Raw genomic sequence first — 19,503 nt, forward strand, 5'->3', positions numbered from 1 at the left:
TTGTTGACTAAACCAACTCATGCCTGTTCCCATTCCACTGAAATGATGTACAGAGCAGGAAAAACTCAAGCTGGCTCTTAATTGGTCTAATTGCTGCCCCCTGCCCCTCCTCATATGGAAACTCTGGCTTTTTCCTTCCAGGAATTTCCAGTTTCACAGCTGCACGTTCTGGCCAGTCCCCAACCCACCATTCAGCAAACTCTCTCTGACCTGCACTGTCCAATATGGTCACCACTGGCCACAAGTGGGCTTTTGAGTCCTTGAAATGGGGTCAGCCTGAATTAGGCTGTGCTGTGGACTTACCTGGTGGCTCAGACAGTAAAGAATCTGCCTACAATGCAGGAGACATAGTTTTGATTGTTGGGTCAAGAAGATCCCCTGGAGAAGAGAATGGCTACTCACTCCAGTATTCTTGCCTGGAGAATCCCATGGGCAGAGGAGCCTGGTGGGCTACAGTCCATGGGGCTACAAAGAGTTGAACATGACCGAGTGACTAAGCATGTCAATGTAAGCACACTGGATTTCAGAGACTTAGTAAGAAAAAAGGCAAAATAACTTAAGAACTTTTTTATATCGATTACATGTTGAAATGATGCTATCTTAGATAAGTTTGTGTTAAGTAAAATACATTATTAAAATTAACTCCACCGGTTTCATTGTGTATTCATTTTATTCTATGGGGTCTCAGGGCATGTCAAGTTATGTATGCAACTTGCATGGTCGTTTCTATGGGACAGGACTCCATTGTAATTTCTGTGGGTCTTGAGAAACCACAGCTGACCACAATGACAACAAAAGAAACAACAATAATAATACTGTACTGATTGTTTATGGTGTACTGTAGCTGTTCAGACACATGATCAAGTTTAAGCTTTCTGACAGTGCTGCAAAATGGGGATGTTATCTCCATTGCTCAGATGGGGAAACTGAGGCTTAGAGGGGTGGTCTTTGCCTGCCTGGGAAGCCCTAGACTTAGTAAAGCGTGTCTTTCTTGCAAGGATTTGAGGCAGAGACAGACGTATGGGGAAGGGGTAATGGGTGAGGAGAGAAGCAGGCAGAACTTCACCAAAACAAGTCTTTCAGCTGCTCCCCTGGCAAACAGGACCCACGGTCCGGCTGTTCCAAGCGGCTCCCTTCAGCATCTAGTATGTGGCTGGTCCTTCTGACGATGCTTCAGTGGGTGCCCCAAGATGCTGAACCAGAGAAGGCACTCCAAGCCCGTGGAACAGGATGTGTAGAGGAACAGAGAACGGGGCATCAAAAGGTGAGGAGGTTTATTTTATTCTCTTATTAATAAGAGATACTAATAGTGCCACCATCCCCATCTCCTGGATGAGAAAACTGAGGCACAGACAGGTCAGGTGACTTAATCAAGATCCACAGCAGGAAAGGGTAGGGCCAGCATTCAAGCCCTACCTTGACAAGTGGGCTGGTCTTATCACATTGGATGGGGATCAAATGCACCGTTTGAGACACACTAGCATTCCATTCTGATCCCTGATGAGGGGAATGAGGTCCAGAAAGGGTAAGAAAGTTGTCCGAGGCCACATAGCAACCCCAGAATGTGAGAAATCAGAAAGACACCTAGGAAATGTGTCACACCTCCGGGATGCCGTCTCCAAGCCTATTTCAAACCCAGCAACACTTTTAGAAAAGAAGATTGGGGGGTTGGGTTCCAGCCACGGGCAAGTCCTCTCAGGGTAGACAGTGAGTTTGGGCTTCAGGGAATGGAAGCACGTTTATCCTGCCCGCCCTGCTGTGAGCTCACTGTCTAGGCATCCACAACTCCAGACCCCAAACCCACATGTCCTTGAGACCCATGAGAAACGGGGCAACCCTGCAGTCTCACATGAGGGGGGCTGCGCCCCACAACTCTGGCCACCCCATTCTAACTTTCCAAGGGTCCCTCCCTCTGCCAGCACACCCCCACATGGCCCCCACCTACCCACCCACCCAGGCACTCCGAGGCTCCTGAAGACTCAGGCAGGAAACCAGCCAGGGCAGTTTCGCTTCCTGGTCTGGACACAGCCCCTCTGGCCTGCCCAGCTGGCAAGATCTGCTTCTTACATTTCTTTTCTTCCCTTTTGGAACACAAACTCATGGGCAGAGAGTCAGGGCCCTGCCAGGAAAAATGGGCATTCCAGGCAGAGGGGGAAGGTGGAGGCAAGAGAGGAAAAGGCTCCTGCAGGAATAATTGTCTGAAAAAGCTACATTTAATGACTGCGGGGAGGGGTAGGGGGTGGGCAGAGTGGCGAGGGTGGGGGAAGAAGGGAAAGAAGACAGGCCGAGTGGCTGGAACTGGGCTTCCCACCCCACCCAGGACACAAAGGCAGCTGTCACAGCTTTAAGGTTCAGCGAATTCTCCACACTCAGGACGAGGTGTTAGGGTCTCCATTTAACAGATGCGGAAACTGAGGCTCAGAGAGGGACTGAAAAGAACAGGAGGTATGGGGATCTGCCCAAGTTTGGGGCTCTCGGCTGCGACACTAAAAGGGGATTTGCGGGCAGGACCCACGTGCTAGGAAGGAGAGGAGTCACTCGGGGCAGTGACAGGGTGGAGGGTAGGGGAAGACAAAACAGATGGGTTGACAGTCCAGATTCCATATCTGTCACACCTGAATGCTCTTCCTCACCCCTGGGGTCCCCCTCAAAGGGGCTGGCATCAGAGGGACAAAGGGAGCCAGTTTACAAGAGTCCTCGGCCTGCCCTGCGTCATGGGCTTGGCCCAGGGTCGGAGGCGCCCCCTTGTGGCTGAGGGACGCGCCAGATGGCACCCAGAGCCCAGAGAGTCCCAGCCCTCGCCCTTTTGAGATTCCACATAGAAAGTTTAAAAGATAATTTTCAAAAGCGGGTGTAATCATGGCTCTCACTGACAAATAAAGGACACGTATTAAGATTTTTTTTTTTCTATTGAACTCCTATGGGAACCAGGCAGATGTTCCACGAGGTTCAAAAGAGTCCAGAAAAACAGGCACTCTTAAGGACAGATCAGACTATTCAGACTATTCGAGTAAATAAATGTGCGAATGGAGGCCAATTGGTTTTTCCACAGGGGAGGAGGCTTGTCAATGGGACCTCGGCTGGATGAGCCGGAAGGAGCAGGTAACAGTGGTTTTGAATTGCTATCAGTTGCTGACAATTCACGGAGCTGTGAAGTTCGAAGAGGCTGTTATGAATCAGCTAACCCGGAAGGCAAGCACGTGTTGTATGGAGACAGTGCTTTGAATGGTCAGAAAGATTCACTGAGACGCAAAATGTTCCTTCCTTCCTTCATTCAACAAACACTTGTTCGTGGAGCAACTGCTGTCCATTGTTCCACGTGCTCAAGACATAACAAAGATGCAGAAGAGAAAACGGAGGAGAGTGGCACAGGGACCACCTCCTGGGGCGGGGGACAGAGGAGGCTCTCTGCGGGGACACCTGGGAGCGGAGGAGCAATAGGGGCTGAAAAAGGCCAAGAGGCAGCTCAGGGAGGAGGGTGGGGTCTGGAGGGGGTGGCCTGGGACTTCCTGTTTCCTGTTCTCCCCACTAAAATGTCAGCTCTCAGTTCTCCCTTAGCGCAGAGGTTGGTATGCAGTAGGCGCACAATGAATGCCCATCATGGACTTCGCTGGCAGTCCACTGGTTAAGAATCCACTTGCCAATGCAGGAGACACAGATTTGATCCCAGATCAGGGAAGATCCCACAAGCTCAGAGCAACGGAGCCAGTGTGCCGCAACTACTGAGCCCGTTTGCCCTAGAGCCTGTGAAGTCACCACAATGAGAAGCCCGCACACTGTAATAAACAGTAGGCCCCTGCTTGCTGCAACTAGAGAAAGCCTGAGCACAGTAACAAAGACTCAACACAGCCATAAATGAATAATTTGAGGAAAAATCCCCATTGAGGAAAAATCCAATGGGATTTCAAAGCAATCCCATTTCAAGGGCACAAGTCACTTGCTACCTGCTTAGGGTAGAAAACTGCTGTGAGGTGGGCAGATGGCAGGAGGTCCAGGCCCCTAGGTGGGGATCAAAGAAGGGTGTGCCCTGGGGGTGTCACAGAGCCCAGCAGCGGTCCTGCCCTCTAGTTAAGGGTCTGTGAGCCATTCACCAGCTCCATCCTCCCCAACAGAAATCCTGAGCCCTGGACTCCAGGTAACTCCCAACTGTGAAGTCTCTATCAAATTAGGGCTCTGCTGCCACAACTCGTTTTTTTGAGATGTAAATTAGGATTTTTTGGGGGGAGGGGGTGTGAAATTTCCCTTCCTGCCTTTTTTTTCCAGTGGTTAAAACCCACAAGGAACATTTATCATTTAGAAGGGTATAATTCAGTGGCATTTAGCACCTCCACAATGTTTGCAACCTCTATCAAGCTGCAAAATCTTATCACTGCCTTCCAAAGCTGAAGCCATACCCATTAGCTGACACTCCCCATTTCCTGGCACCCCATAGTGCATTCCAGTCTCTGTGGATTTGCCTCTTCTGGACATTTCACATATACGGAATCACGTATTACGTGGCCTTTTGTGTCTGTCTGCTTTCAGAATGTTTTTGAGGTTCACCCATGGTGTAGCCTGTATCGTTCTGTCTTATGGTGACTGATAGCTTAGTCACTTAGTCCTGTCCGGCTCTGCAACCCCATGGACTGTAGCCCAGCAGGCTCCTCTGTCCACGGGGACTCTCCAGGCAAGAATACTGGACAGAGTTGCCATTTCCTCCTCCAGGGGATCTTCCTGACCCCAGGGATCAAACCCCAGTCTCCTGCATTATAGGCGGATTCTTTACCAATGAGCCACCAGAGGCCATTGTTTTATATGGCCAAATAATAAATACTCCATTGTGTGGATAATCTACATTTTGTTTATCCAGTTATCTGCTGGGCATTTGGTTGCTGCCACCTTTGGGTGACTGTGACCAGTGCTGCTGTGAATGTAGTGTGTGAGATGCTGTCTGAATTCAGTCCCTTAAGGCCTGGGAGAAGGGCCGGGTCACGTGGTGGCAACTCCGGGCTAAACTTAGTGAGGAGCCACCGGACTGTTTTCCACAGTGGTTGTTCCCTGCTTTTTGTTACTTGGCTGAGCCATGTGACATCGTCCAGACCAGGGACTGCCCGTGCCCCCTGCACTGGGAGTGTGGAGTTTTAACCACTGGATTGCCAGGGAAGTCCCTGTTCCCTCTTTTTAGAAAAATGTTGGGTGTTCAAAAAATGTTGACCACTACTATGTGGGACAAAGGAAACTCATGTGGGGTGGGTGAGACTGGCTGGGAAAGGCTGGGCCACCAGGGAATTAGTCACTCGCCTGGGACGATCAGCCACCACATGCCCACCTCCCTCCAAAGACAGCAGCTTAGCATCCCCCAGACTATAGCCTGCCCTGGTCCCTGCTCCCCAGGTCCTTGATCAAACCTGCACCCCAGTGTCTCGTGCATTGCAGGCGGATTCTTTACCCACTGAGCCACTGGGCAAGCCACTAGGATATGACAACACCACTCTTTAAGTAGGATTTTCTACCAGTTTCATCAGAATTGGCCACATTAATCTCAAAACCATAAGTGGTTGGTCTTCAAGACGGCAGATTTAGAGGAGGGGAGCCCAGGATGCAACAGGTCAGAAACGTGGGTCTGTGAAGGGAGGCAGTGGTTTGGCAGCTGAGAGAGTGCACTGCGATTCTGCCAGTGGCGGGTTCAAGTCCTTGCTCGGGACCATGAATGACGTGACCTGACCTGGGCATCGTGAGGATTGAGATGAGACGTGTGGGAAGCACCTGAACCGCGTCTGGGCCACAGGCACGGCTACATACTCACTGTTATGACTTTTTATAACGATAAAGATGGCACAGAGAAGTTCAAAAACGCTTCTGGTTTAATCATCACTTTGACTCTACAAGGTGGTATCAGTGTCTGCCCCGAGAATGGGAAAGTGGCTCCCTAGGCTGTCTGGCCTGTCCCTGGCAGACAGGAAGACACAGGGATATTTGTGGAGGGCAAGCAGGTGAGTCACCCAAGGTAGGAAGAAAGAAAAGACTCTCCCCCAGCCCCCAGGCTGGAGGTGCGGAAGCTTGTCCACCCTTCCCTGGACATGTGGCTCGTGTGTAAACTGGGGCTGGCCGGCGGTCCAGGCACCTGGCCCGAGGCCCCAGCACAGCCTCCTCACAGGAGCATGTGACCATGGGAGGAATGACAAAGTCAGGTGTCTTGCTCCAAGTTATCCAGACAGGATGTGGGAGGGGGTAGTGGGGACACAGGAAGTCGGTGAAAAGATCCCCCTGGCCTTGGCCTGTGCGGAGACCTCGGCACCTGCAAAGCCAGTCCGTCAGTGTGCTTCTGACCTGCTACTCACTGGCTCATGGGCCAGGGCCCAGTCAAGTTCGAGGTGCAATTCAAGTCTTTGGAGAGCACAGTTCCTCTTTCCCATGGGGTTACCTGCACAGGTCTGAGCACAGAGGAGGGGGCTGCAGTGGTGATCACTGCTGGGGCGCATCCTTAGGCAGGCATCTTGGTGGAGGAGGAGGCCTCCTTCTTCTTGGTGCTGGCCTTCAAAAGCGCCAGCTTTTTGGGCAGGCTGGTGCTGGCTTTCATCACCACATCATGCTCAATCTTCTTCCGGATCCCAACCTCCAGGTTCTGGGGGGAGCAAGTATGGAGCAATCAGACTGGGACCTGAGGTGGGAGGGAGGGCCTGGCCTGCTGCCTTTTGTTCTGTGAGCTCACCAGGGGCTAGATCAGCAACCCTCTCGCTGAAAAAGCACCTTAGAGTCTGGTGGCTGGCGCTCCCACCCTCTGAGAACACTGTACACACACAGAACATCCCTTCTCATCTCTGGACCTCAGCTTCTAAACTTCTGCTCATTCCCATTTTATGGATGGAGAAACAGAGGCACCTGCAGGGAGGAGGCACTTGGCCAGGGCTCCCAAACTATCTGAGCGATGGGAAACTGCAACCCAGCCCGCCCAGACTCTCTGGCTTAAAACTCCAGCCCCTTCTTGTCCCATCATCTCTGCTTGGCAAATGGTGAACTGGGGCTCTGAGAGATACGAGGTGGAACAAATAAAGGCACAGCAATCAGAGCCCAAGTGTTTGGGTCCAAAACTGACAGTTTAATGCTATGACCTAAACTGCTTCCTTGCTCTATGAGTTCCAATGACCATGGTACCATGGGTGTCACCACGCACCTGGGCGCAGGGGACACAACAGCAAAGACACAGAAAACCTTCTGCCTTCACGGAGCTGACATTCAGAGAGAGAGAGAGAGACCGCGCACGCACGTGTGTGTGTGTGTGTGTGTGTGTGTGTGTAACCTTCAATGACACTCTGGTAAACTGTTGAATGATGGCGGATAACAAGTGCTGTTGTGGAGAAAAGAAAAGGATAATGAGCGAGAGGTGTGGTGGTGAGGTTACCATCAGGGATGGCTGCTCAGAAGCAACGCTGGCTGCCAGCCTTGACCTGGAGGAAGGAAGCAGTGTGGACTTCTGGGAAAGAATCCAGGTGGAGGAAACAAGTAGTGCCAACGTTCCCAGGTGGGTCAAGGGGCAGTTAAGGGGCCAGTTAGGCTAGAGGGAGTGAGCCAGGAGGAAAGAGAGGGAGCGGGTGAGGGCAGGGCAAAGACAGGGCTAAAAAGTGCCAGGCCCCATGGGGAGAACTTAGGCTCTTCCTGAGCAAGGTGGAGTCATGCAGGGTTCTGAGCAGAGCTGCCCTGGTTCAGGAGCTCTCAGATGCTCAACGGCGCCCCGTGGCTATTACTGGAGGGGCAGGGGAAGGAGATCTGGGAAGATGTGACTGCTCTAGTTCAGGTGTTTTTAGATGATGGGATGGGGCCAGGTGGGAGGGGGATCAAGGAGGTGAAAAGTGAGTGCATTCTAGATTAATCCTGAAGGCAGGGACTTCCCTGGTGGTCCAGTGGCTAAGACTCTGCTCTCCCAATGCCGGGGCTCAGGTTTGATCCCTGGTCAGGGAATTTAGATCCCACATGCCACAACTAACAGTCCATCTGCCACAACTGAGACCCAGCACAGCCAAATAAATATTAAAAAAAAAAAAAATCCTGAAGGCAAAAAGGATGAGATCCAACCTGGATGAGAGAGAAAGGGGGAATCCTGAATATCTGGAAGGAGAGACTGGTAGGATCATGGTAGGCTGATGGAGCAGAGTGGGAGAGCCTGGTTTTGGATATACTGAGCTTGAGCTGCCCAAGAGACACTTCCCTCCTCCAGCTGCCAGGTGGAGGTAAGCACGGTACCCAAGGCTAAGAAAACTGAGGCTCTCACATCCTGGAGTTAAGACTGTGCTTCCACTGCAGAGGGCAAGGGTTCAATCCCTTGTTTGGGGCACCTAGATCCTGCAAGCTGCAGCATGCAAGCTGCATGCTGTAGCCAAAACAAAAAGACAAAAAACTGAGGCTCTGAACAATATGCTCAAGATTGTAGGGCGAAGGACTGAACAATCGATGCTTTTGAACTGTGGTGTTGGAAAAGACTCTTGAGAGTCCCTTGGACTGCAAAGAGATCAAACCTGTCAATCCTAAAGGAAATCAACCCTGAATATTCATTGGAAGGACTGACACTGAAGTTGAAGCTCCAATACTTTGGCCTCCTGATTCGAGGAACTGACTCACTGGAAAAGACCTGGATGCTGGGAAAGACTGAAGGAAGGAGAAGGAGCGACAGGTGAAGAGATGGTTGGATGGCATCACCGACTCAATAGACATGAGTTTGAGCAACTCTGGGAGATAGTGAAGGACAGGAAAGCCTGGCGTGCTGCAGTCCACAGGGTCACAGAGAGTCTGACATGACTTAGCGACTGAACAACAACAACAAAGGGCGAGTTACTGTGCAGAGTGCAATTCAAATTCAGATCTGACTCCACCAGATCTCTCTGAAACTTCTCTGCAATCTTAATAAGTCTTTCCACAACTTCTTTATAAATTTAACCCTGTTCCCCTACAAGCACTCCTATGGCCCTGAATCCTGACATTTCTAGGACAGAAGTGCTATCATTAGGACCATTTCAGTTAAGACCTAGCTGTCAACAGGACTGCGTTTTGCATCCAGCACATCCTTCTTGCAAGGCTGGGGTTTTTAACTCCTTTCCCAGGCTGCCTGTTTTTTTGACGTCTATTAACGAGGACAACAGAATGGGAAAGACTAGAGATCTCTTCAAGAAAATTAGAGATACCAAGGGAACATTTCATGCAAAGATGGGCTCAATAAAGGACAGAAATGGTATGGACCTAACAGAAGCAGAAGATATTAAAAAGAGGTGGCAAGAATACACAGAAGAACTGTACAAAAAAGAGCTTCATGACCCAGATAATCACGATGGTGTGATCACCCACCTAGAGCCAGACATCCTGGAATGTGAAGTCAAGTGGGGCTTAGAAAGCATCACTACGAACAAAGCTAGTGGAGGTGATGGAATTCCAGTTGAGCTATTTCAAATCCTGAAAGATATGCTGTGAAAGTGCTGCACTCAATATGCCAGCAAATTTGGAAAACTCAGCAGTGGCCACAGGACTGGAAAAGGTCAGTTTTCATTGCAATTCTAAAGAAAGGCAATGCCAAAGAATGCTCAAACTACCACACAATTGCACTCATCTCACATGCTAGTAAAGTAATGCTCAAAATTCTCCAAGCCAGGCTTCAGCAGTACGTGAACTGTGAACTTCCAGATGTTCAAGCTGGTTTTAGAAAAGGCAGAGGAACCAGAGATCAAATTGCCAACATCCGCTGGATCATCGAAAAAGCAAGAGTTCCAGAAAAACATCTACTTCTGCTTTATTGACTATGCCAAAGCCTTTGACTGTGTGGATCACAATAAACTGTGGAAAATTCTTCAAGAGATGGGAACACCAGATCACCTGACCTGCCTCTTGAGAAATCTATATGCAGGTCAGGAAGCAACAGTTAGAACTGGACATGGAACAACAGATTGGTTCCAAATAGGGAAAGGAGTACACCAAGGCTGTATATTGTCACCCTGCTTATTTAACTTATATGCGAATACATCATGAGAAACGCTGGGCTGGAAGAAGCACAAGCTGGAATCAAGACTGCTGGGAGAAATACCAATAACCTGATATGCAGATGACACCACCCTATGGCAGAAAGTGAAGAGGAACTAAAAAGCCTCTTGATGAAAGTGAAAGGGGAGAGTGAAAAAGTTGGCTTAAAGCTCAACATTCAGAAAACAAAGATCATGGCATCCGGTCCCATCACTTCATGGGAAATAGATGGGGAAACAGTGGAAACAGTGTCAGACTTTATTTTTGGGGGCTCCAAAATCACTACAGATGGTGACTGCAGCCATGAAATTAAAAGACGCTTACTCCTTGGAAGTTATGACAACCTAGATAGCATATTGAAAAGCAGAGATATTACTTTGCCAACAAAGGTCCGTCTAGTCAAGGCTATGGTTTTTCCAGCGGTCATGTATGGATGTGAAAGTTGGACTGTGAAGAAAGCTGAGTGCCATAGAACTGATGCTTTTGAACTGTGGTGTTGGAGAAGACTCTTGAGAGTGCCTTGAACTGCAAGGAGATCCAACCAGTCCATCCTAAAGGAGATCAGTCCTGAGTGTTCATTGGAAGGACTGATGTTGAAGCTGAAACTGCAATACTCTGGGCACCTCATGCGAAGAGCTGACTCACTGGAAAAGACCCTGATGCTGGGAGGGATTGGGGGCAGGAGAAGGGGACGACAGAGGGTGAGATGGTTGGATGGCATCACCGACTCGATGGACATGAGTTTGAGTGAACTCCGGGAGTTAGTGATAGACAGGGAGGCCTGGCGTGCTGCGATTCATGGGGTCGCAGAGTCGGACACGACTGAGCGACTGAATTGAACTGAACTGACTGATTAACGAGGACAATTTCGCGAAAGCAGCTAACAATGTGAACACTTTCCTGCGCGCCAATCCCTGCTTTAGGAGACCCGTGGGTTGCTAGATAATGTTTCCGTACCCACCGCACAAAGGAGGAAGCTGAGGCTCACAGCACTGGGACTTCTCCATCCCCGACCTGCTGCACGCCCGCACTCACCTTCTTGAGCTGCTGCTGCTGCACGATGCGTGCCTTCTTGGGTGCGATAACGCGACCTGGGGAGAAACGTGCTCTCGTGAGGCTGGAGATCATTGGGCCCACCTCACCCTCGAGCCCCCGGCCCGCTTCTCACCGCCCTTCCTCGGGCCCCGGTTCCGAGCCGAGGCCGCCGCCGCCGCCGCCTTGCTCTTCGCTGGCTTCTGCGCCTGGAACTTGCGCTGCCCCTGCGCCATTGTCAGCCACGCATCGGAAGAGGGGAAAGTCGCAGAAGGAAGGCGCAGGGCACGATGGGATACAGCGGGGCTGAAGGGCGCAATGACTCACGGGATACAACGTGGCAAAGTTAAAGGGACGAGCTACTCACAATGGTAGTTGGTCATAGCCAGCGTTTGGCAAAAATTTCGAAGTAAGGGTTATAATGATAGCCTAACATTTATTGGTCACTTGTTTTGTAAAACTTACATTGTCTTATGCTTTTTGTTAGTAAAATTCAGTTTACCTCAAAAAAAAAAAAATAATAATAATAATGGTGCCCCACACTTCAGTGGCTTCCCTGATGGCTCAGAGGATAAAGAATCCACCTACAATGTGGGAGACCCGGGTTCGATCCCTGAGTTGGGAAGATCCCCTGGAGAAGGGAATGGCAACCCACTCCAGTATTCTTGTCTGGAGAATCCCATGGACAGAGGAGCCTGGTGGGCTAGTCCATGGGATGGCAAAGAGTCAGACACGACTGAGTGACTAAGCACACCAAACTTCAGTAACCAAGATAAAAATATTTTCAACATTCAAAAATAATATTTTAATATTAAAAAAATCAAATTGCCCACTACAGCCTGTGGACTGGCTGTCTGATTAAATGTTACTGGTATGAGCGCTGGTTATCAAAACTTAGGGAAAGTCAGGATAGGCAAGGTCAGGGTTTCATTCTATTGAATATCTTGATATTTTGTTCATCGTGGAGGTCTTTTTTTTTTTTGCATTAATTTTTCTGTTCTTTTTTTGGGGGAGGGGGCACACTATGAGGCACATGGGATTTTAGTTCCCTGACCAGGGACAGAACCTGTGTCCTCTGTATTGGAAGGGCAGAATCCTAACCACTGAGCCACGAGTGGGAAGTCCCTTTTTTTTTTTTTTTTGTTTGTGCCACTGGGATGCCGGATCTTAGTTCCCCAGCTATGCCTGCTGCAGCAGAAGTGCAGAGTTCTAACCACTGGACCACCAGGAAATTCCCTGCATTAATTTTGATTTTTCAAAAAAAAAAACATGCAGGAAGCTGTTATTTATCTTGATTGAAAGTGAAAGTCACTCAGTTGTGTCTGACTCTTTGTGACCCCATGAACTATACAGTCCATGGAATTCTCTAGGCCAGAATACAGGAATGGGTAGCCTTTCCCTTCTCCTGGGTATCTTCCCAACCCAGGGATTGAACCCAGGTCTCCTGCATTTCCGGCAGATTCTTTACCAGCTGAGCCACAAGGGAAGCCCAAGAAAACTGGAGTGGGTAGCCTATCCCTTCTCCACGGGATCTCCTGGCCCAAGAATCGAACTGGGGTCTCCTGCATTGCAGGTGGATTCTTTACCAACTGAGCTATCAGGGAAGCCCATTTATCTTGATTACTGAGCTTCTTATGACATCCTTTAAAATTCTGCACCTGAGGTGTCACCTTCATTTCAGCCCTGAGAGCAATTTAAGAGGGAGGTACCAGTATTATCTGCATTTTATAAATGAGGAAAAGAAAGTATGGGAGAGATGAAGTGATGTGGCCAAGATCACACTGCAGAAAAAGAGGTGGAGCTGGGGTATGAACTCAGGCAGCTGGGCTCCAGACGCCGGCCTCTCAAGCCACACACAGGCTCTTCCCGTATTCTGCCTGATGTCCCTGCTCTGGGAAGTGCTGTGGTTATGGGAAGAAGGTCAGCGGTTGTGCAGAACATTCAATAAGTTTATTATAAAAATAATGGGGATATGGAGGGCATATGGAAGCTATGGAGAGCTAGGTTGGTTACTTCTGGGGTCCATCTAGGGTGTTCCACTCAGGAGATGGTGGCACTAAGGGCTGCCTGGAGCTCCTCGGGGGCAAAGACACCCAGCTCTGTGATGATGCCGCCAGTGATGAGGTCGTGGGGGGTGACATCAAAGGCAGGATTCCAAACCCCAATTCCTGCAGGGAGAAGCAAGAAGGCAGGTATTTGGTCAGTGGATGTACTTAAGCTATTGTCACATGTCTCCCTCATGGTGGTTCTTGGGGTTGCGGAATCCTTGAGAATCTGGGGATCCTGACCCCCAAAATACACAAATGCATGGGTTTTGACACCCAGTAACAAGTTTAGACACCCTGACATTCCCGGATTGTTGCTAAGAAGGCTTCAAAGACTTATACACGTCTACCCAACTTGTGCCTGCTCCAAGAATCTCTTCAGACATGTCCAACTCTGTGTGACCCCACAGACGGCAGCCCACCAGGCTCCTCTGTCCCTGGGATTCTCCAGGCAAGAACACTGGAGTGGGTTGCCATTTCCTTCTCCAATGCATGAAAGTAAAAAGTGAAAGTGAAGTTGCTCAGTCGTGCCCGACTCTTAGCGACCCCATGGACTGCAGCCTACCAGGCTCCTCCATCCATGGGATTTTCCAGGCAAGAGTACTGGAGTGGGGTGCCATTGCCTTCTCCAAAAAAATCTCTTTAGGAACCTCCAAGAGTTTACCCCGGGGCCTTTGCATGGACTGTGCCCTCTGCCTGGATGCTTTCCCTCAGATATGCATATGATTTAATGTTTCACTTCCTTTCAGGTCTTTGCTCAAATGTCACCTTCTCAGTGAGAACTTTGCTAATCATCCTGTAACCCACTCCCTGAAGAGATACTTCCTGTATCCTTCTGTGCCTCGTTCATTTATCCCCTTCTGAAAACACATTGGAATTTTACTCTTTGTCTTGTCTGTCGTTTGTCCCCCCACTGGACTGTCAGCCCCACGAGAGTAGGGACTTGTCTTTTTTTTTCCTCCGTCGTGCCAAGAGGCATGAGGGATCTCAGTTCCCAGACCGGGGATCAAACCCAAGCCCTCTGCTACGGAAGCATCGTGTCTTAGCCACTGGACTGCCAGGGAAATCCCACTTTTAACTTTTTTCACTCCTGTATCCCTGGCCCCTAGCATGGCAGCTGGCATTGATCAGGTACTTAAAAATTTATCTGGTGAATGAATAACAACCTTTTACACAAGAGGCTGCAAACTGGTTTCTCTGGCTCAGTTATTTTTTTAAGACCACTGAATTAGCAGTCAGCTTTCAAAAAATCCCCTGGAGAAGGGACTGGCTACCCACTCCAGTATTCTTGCCTGGAAAATCATGGCCAGAGGAGCCTGGTGGGCTACATAGTTCATGACGTCGAAGAGTTGGATATGACTGAGCAACTAACACTTTCAGTTTTCAAAATGTGGGAGATTTTATCCCTATAACAAATGTTAAGGCTTCTCTTGGAAAAATCATACCGATTACCCTGGGGCCTACATTCCTGTGACAGCAGAGACTGGGGTCGCTGGATTGCACCTAGTCTGTGTTACCCAGCTTTCCTGGAGGGAAAAGCAGGCTGGGTTGTCAGTTCCGCTTTCCATGGTCTTGTGGATTTTGACCAGTGCTAAATAATTAAGCCCCTAGGAAGGCAGGGACATCAAAAAGCACTGAGAAAAATTTTTTCAGAATTAATGTATCTATTTTTATTTACTTTTCATAGTCTTTTCCATTATGGTTGAATATAGTTGTTGTTAACCCATTGTATATATAATAGTTTGCTAATGTGTCCTATTTTTAGAAAGCTATAAGGAATCGCAGCAGAAAACAATAGAATATTAGGACTTCCCTCCGCTTAGCTGTACAGTATTGTTTTACACTCATTCCATATTTGGAGTAAGGGACGCTGGCCTCATTGTATTTTCAGTGCTTAGGAGTTTTAACTGGTCTTTCTTTAATTCTTTTTCCGTTTAGGTTTTTACATAATATTGAGCAGCGTTCCCTGTGCTATATGGTAGGTCCTTGTTGGTTATCCATTTTAAATATAGCAGTGTACATAAATCTTTGAACTGAAACGTGAGTTAAATCGAATAACTTGACACCCATCCATCATGTGTTCTATGATGTCTGACTCTTTGCGGCCCCATGGACTGTAGTCCACCCGGCTCCTCTGTCCGTGGAATTTTCTAGGCAAGAAGACAGAAGTGGGTTGCCATCTCCTCCAGGGGATCTTCCCGACCTAGGGAATGGAACTCACGTCTCCTGCATTGCAGGTGGGTTCTTTACCTCCAAGCCATTGGGAATGGATATAGATATAAAAATAAATAAATATACCACTGTGTACATGTCAATCCCAAACTCCCAAACTATCCCTAACTGGTCCTTTTTTTAATAAAAGTAACCTGTTTCTATTTAATGAGCACTAACTAGGGGCCAGGCACTGTTCTCGATGTCACCTGGGTTAACTTGTTGAACATCCTGGGTGTATGAGGTAGGTCATAGCAATACCTCATAGGGCCCTTATGGATGAATTTTAGGCACCTGGCTACAGTCAGGAAGTGTGGGGAGGCTGAGAAATATCTGTCTCTTCAAAAGCACTTGACCAGGTGGTATTCTTCTTATCCAAGTGAGAAAACAGAGGTGGATAAGAAGACAATTCGCTCAAAGTCTCCTGACTTATTACTCTACCTTCTGACCATGGAAGGGGGCTTCCCAGGTGGCACAGTGGTAAAGATCCCCTGGAGAAGGGAATGGCTACCCACTCCAGTCTTCTTGCCTGGAGAATCCCACAGAGGAGCCTGGCAGGCTACAGTCCACGGGGTTGCAAAGAGTCAGATACTACTGAGCACACACGCACACCAGTGCATCTGACCTCCAAGACATGTCTGCTCTAATAACATGGCTTGAAGGAACTGCCTGTCTTAGAAGGCTGATGATAACCCAGATGCCACCTGCCGCGTGACAGTCAGGGTGCCTACACAGAGGTTCCCAGGCACTGTGGTGCACCCCTCTCTGAGTGGAAGGCTTACCTGGTGCCGCTATCCTGACCCCATTGACGTCGGTCAGCTCCTGGTCGGGACGCTCCTCAATGACGATCTCCCGGCCTGTCTCCAGGCGGAGGTCACACGAGGAGCTAGGGGCAGCCACATAGAAGGGGATGCCATGGTGCTTGGCTGCAATGGCTAGCTGGTAGGTGCCCACCTTGTTGGCTGTGTCGCCATTGGCAACCACGCGGTCTGCTCCCACGACAACAGCTGGGGAATGAGACGCTGGGAGTCAGGATCCACCCGGCCCTGGATGCTGGAGCCCTGCCCACTGGTGCCCCTGCCTGCTGACCTGACACGCCTTGGTGGGCCATGGCGGCTGCTGCCATGCTGTCGGCGATGAGGGTGGCGGGGATCTGCTCGTAGACCAGCTCAAAGGCTGTCAGCCGGGCTCCCTGGTTGTAGGGCCGGGTCTCTGTGCAGAAGGCGTGCTTGAGACGGCCCAGGTTATGCAGTGAGCGGATCACACCTGTGGGGCCCAGCCCACCAGAAGAGGCGAGGATAAGACAGCAAGGGATAGATGGGCACGGTGACCCTTTGGCTAGCAGCATGGAACTCCAAACCATGCAGTCTGCCCCCAGGCCCTTGCAGTGGCTGTTCCCTTCTGCCTGGTACACATGTGCTTAGAGAAAGCCTTCTCTGTGAGGCCTTCCAGGATTACTCCATCTTACATAGCAACCCCCACACTGCCATCCCCTGCTCTTCTTTAGTATGTACCACCTGGAAATGAATCATAGGTATCTGTTGACTTGCCTTTGTCTATTCCTTCTATTTTCTCCACTGCTGGGTCCCTAACTGCTAGAATGGTGCTTGGCAAATAGTAGGTGCTTAATAAATGTTTGTCGAATGAATGAAGGAATGCACACATGTGTGAATGATGGCACACACAGTAGGTGCTCAATAAATGTTGAGTGATTGAAGGAATGGATGCATGGATGAATAATGAGGAACACAGTAGATAAGCATTTATTAAGTATAAGTATTATTTTTTAAAATATTTATTTGGTTGCGTCAGGTCTTAGTTGAGGCATGTGGAATCTTTAGTTGTAGCATCTGAACTCTTAGTTGTGGCATGTGGGATCTAGCTCCCTGAACAAGGATGGAACCTGGGCCCCCTGCATCGGAAGCATCGAGTCTTAGCCACTGAACCACCAGGGAAATCCCTAAGCACGAGTAAATGAATGAATTCATTGCCTCAGTATCCAGGCACAAAGGTGGGACTGAGGCAGGCAGAGAAACATGCAGGAGAATTAAGAATCAGGTGGACTCTGTTGCCTTGAGTGCCAGGACCCAGCCCCCAATTCCTGGTCACAGCTACTCTAATTTTTCTTTAGGGGGCTATGCCCTTCCTTTCAGTCCTCTTAGAGCCCAGATTCCACCCACTTTCTAGGCACATGGCTCAGATGAGGCCTATTAAGTGATTGATCCTAGATGGGTAGGTAGGTGACTCCATCATGGCCTCCAAGATACATGACTTTTTTGACACTCGAAATAGAGATCCTTGGCTCTTTTCCTCAAGATCTGAATCCTGGCCAACCAGTCGAGTGAGAGGATGATGCCACTCTGGAGGAGGGCAGACCTTAGGGATGGGCATAGAAAGATCCTGATGCTACTGAGTCCCCAGATCCAGCCATACCTGAAGCCAACCCCTTGAGTGTGTTTCTGTGCAACAACTAATAAAGTCACCTTTCTGGGGGATGCATTAAGTGGTTTGGGTTTCTTTCTCTTTCATCCAAAAAGGGACCTCCCCCATTCCTGTGGATGCCCACTCACCTAGGGCTGTGCCATAGCCAGCGGTGGCCAGCGCACCAGTGTTGCAGTGGGTCAGCACGGTCACCTTGCCACCCTGGGGTGCTGCCCGCTTTAGGAGATGGTGGGCTCCCAGGTCCCCAATGCTCCGATTGTCCCGGAGGTCTTTGTCCAGCATGTCCTCGGCCCAGCAGATCACTCTAAGGCCAACAAAGGGCTCTGAGCACCAGCCGCCAGGCTTCAGGGCCCACCCCAGCCCCTCCTCACGGCCCAACACTGCCCTACTAGCATTCTCTTGCTGAAAGCCTCTCTCAGCGTGGGTCTGGTCCCTTCTACAACCACCTATCTGTAACTCCACTCGCTCTCGCAAAACATTGTACCAGGCATCTCCTGTGTGTCAGGCACTGGGAGACATAGCAGTGAATAAGACAATATCTCCTCTTCTAGGGAGTTGACACTGGGGTTGGGTAGGCAAATGATTAGCAGACAATAAAGGGAGGGAAAAGGCAGCAGTCAGGAGACAGAGGGTAGGGGATGAATTGTATTATATGGGGGATGGGGAAGGCAGAAACCTGAGACCTGAGGGGGAGGAGATTAGCTAGGCTTATCTGGCTTGCAAACACTGAGTGTGCAAAGGCCCTGAGGCAGGAGCAAGTCTGGTGGGGTTAATGGAGAATATCTGTGTAGCAGATGTGGAGGGAAAGAGTTGGAAGAGAGCAGGGCGAGGACCAGGGCTGGAAACAAAATTTCTCAAAAGCAAAAACCAGGTAAACCAGGTGGCACTTAAAAGGACCTCTAAGGGCAGATAGGGCTGGGGACGTTCAGGGAAGACAGTCAGGGGATTAAGTTCAAGGACCTGGGGGCCAGGCGGCTCGGTGTTGAGTCCCAGGCCTGCCTGTGTCGCCCCGGATTAAGCGCACCCTGCCTCAGTTTCCCCATCTGTAAAACTGGCAGCTGTGCACCACCACCACCACCACCACCACCAGTGAACGAATGAACAGCCTCGGGTTTGAACAGTGCCGGGCACGTGGCTCCTCTACCTCTCTCGGACCGCCTCCTCCGTTGCGCCCTCCCGCTCCGCCTCCTGGGCCGCGAGGTCTGCCAGGTCCCGTGCGGCGCGGGCCATGTTGACGGCGGTGGGCCGGGCGGTAACAAGGAAGCTCAGCGCGTCCTGGACGAAAGCCACGAGTGCCGCAAGGCCAGGTCCCCCGGCGCCCGCCTGCAGCTCCACGGCGAGGCTAAGACAGCCCACGAGGGCAATGGCTGGGGCGCCACGCACCTGGAGGGGGAGTTGGCGTCAGGGACAGCAGTCAGGGCAACCACTCCCACCCTAACCTGAGCTCCACCACGCGGCTCCACCTTCATAGCACGGATGGCTTCCCAGGCCTGGCGCACCGAGCCCACCGCTTCATAGCGGCTCTGCTGGGGCAGCAGCAGCTGGTCGAGGATCTGTAGTGAGCCCCGCGAGTAGCGGATCGCCTCCAAAGTCATGCTGTCAACAGTCGCGCTCACCGCTTTTCTCCGGGCTCCGGGGGCCCGCTCGCACCCGGGGCGGAGCCGGAATACGCGGAGGGGGCGGGGCCTCCCCGGAAGGAGGCGCATGCGCACAGTAACCCCGCAGGTTCCCGGAAGTCGCCGTCCTTAAGTCGGATCCTGCCCCACCTTCCCAGCCGAGCCCAGTTAGCAGC

The 19,503-nt window shown here is 50.4% G+C and overlaps 2 protein-coding genes across 2 annotated transcripts; both read right to left on the bottom strand.

The window, feature by feature from the left end:
• Positions 1–5,825: 5,825 nt before the first annotated feature.
• Positions 5,826–11,307, bottom strand: C7H19orf53 (chromosome 7 C19orf53 homolog). Its single transcript, XM_070373553.1, has 3 exons — positions 11,150–11,307; positions 11,017–11,072; positions 5,826–6,604 (listed from the first exon to the last, which is right to left on the bottom strand). Exons 1-3 carry the CDS (start codon positions 11,247–11,249, stop codon positions 6,464–6,466), a joined length of 297 nt encoding a protein of 98 aa, XP_070229654.1. The 5' UTR covers positions 11,250–11,307; the 3' UTR covers positions 5,826–6,463.
• A 1,634-nt stretch (positions 11,308–12,941) lies between these two features.
• MRI1 (methylthioribose-1-phosphate isomerase 1) lies at positions 12,942–19,382 on the bottom strand. The gene is made up of 6 exons (XM_005888015.3): positions 19,175–19,382; positions 18,856–19,094; positions 17,840–18,015; positions 16,359–16,535; positions 16,052–16,276; positions 12,942–13,181 (listed from the first exon to the last, which is right to left on the bottom strand). The coding sequence occupies exons 1-6, from the start codon at positions 19,304–19,306 to the stop codon at positions 13,054–13,056; spliced, it is 1,077 nt and encodes a 358-aa protein (XP_005888077.1). The 5' UTR covers positions 19,307–19,382; the 3' UTR covers positions 12,942–13,053.
• Positions 19,383–19,503: the final 121 nt, after the last annotated feature.

This window comes from Bos mutus, chromosome 7, assembly GCF_027580195.1.
Source record: "Bos mutus isolate GX-2022 chromosome 7, NWIPB_WYAK_1.1, whole genome shotgun sequence".
Taxonomy (NCBI): domain Eukaryota; kingdom Metazoa; phylum Chordata; class Mammalia; order Artiodactyla; family Bovidae; genus Bos; species Bos mutus.

Bases quoted from the DNA above. Each gene is read 5' to 3' on its own strand.
- C7H19orf53 (XM_070373553.1), bottom strand. From the start codon at position 11,249: ATGGCGCAGGGGCAGCGCAAGTTCCAGGCGCAGAAGCCAGCGAAGAGC. The intron at 11,073-11,149 runs GTGAGAAGCGGG...GTTTCTCCCCAG, and splicing joins CCGGGGCCCGAGGAAGGGCG to GTCGCGTTATCGCACCCAAG. The intron at 6,605-11,016 runs GTGAGTGCGGGC...TGCTCCCCCCAG, and splicing joins AGCAGCAGCAGCTCAAGAAG to AACCTGGAGGTTGGGATCCG.
- MRI1 (XM_005888015.3), bottom strand. From the start codon at position 19,306: ATGACTTTGGAGGCGATCCGCTACTCGCGGGGCTCACTACAGATCCTC. The intron at 19,095-19,174 runs GTGGAGCCGCGT...CTCCCCCTCCAG, and splicing joins AAGCCATCCGTGCTATGAAG to GTGCGTGGCGCCCCAGCCAT. The intron at 13,182-16,051 runs GTAAGCCTTCCA...TTCTCCCTGCAG, and splicing joins GGTCAGGATAGCGGCACCAG to GAATTGGGGTTTGGAATCCT.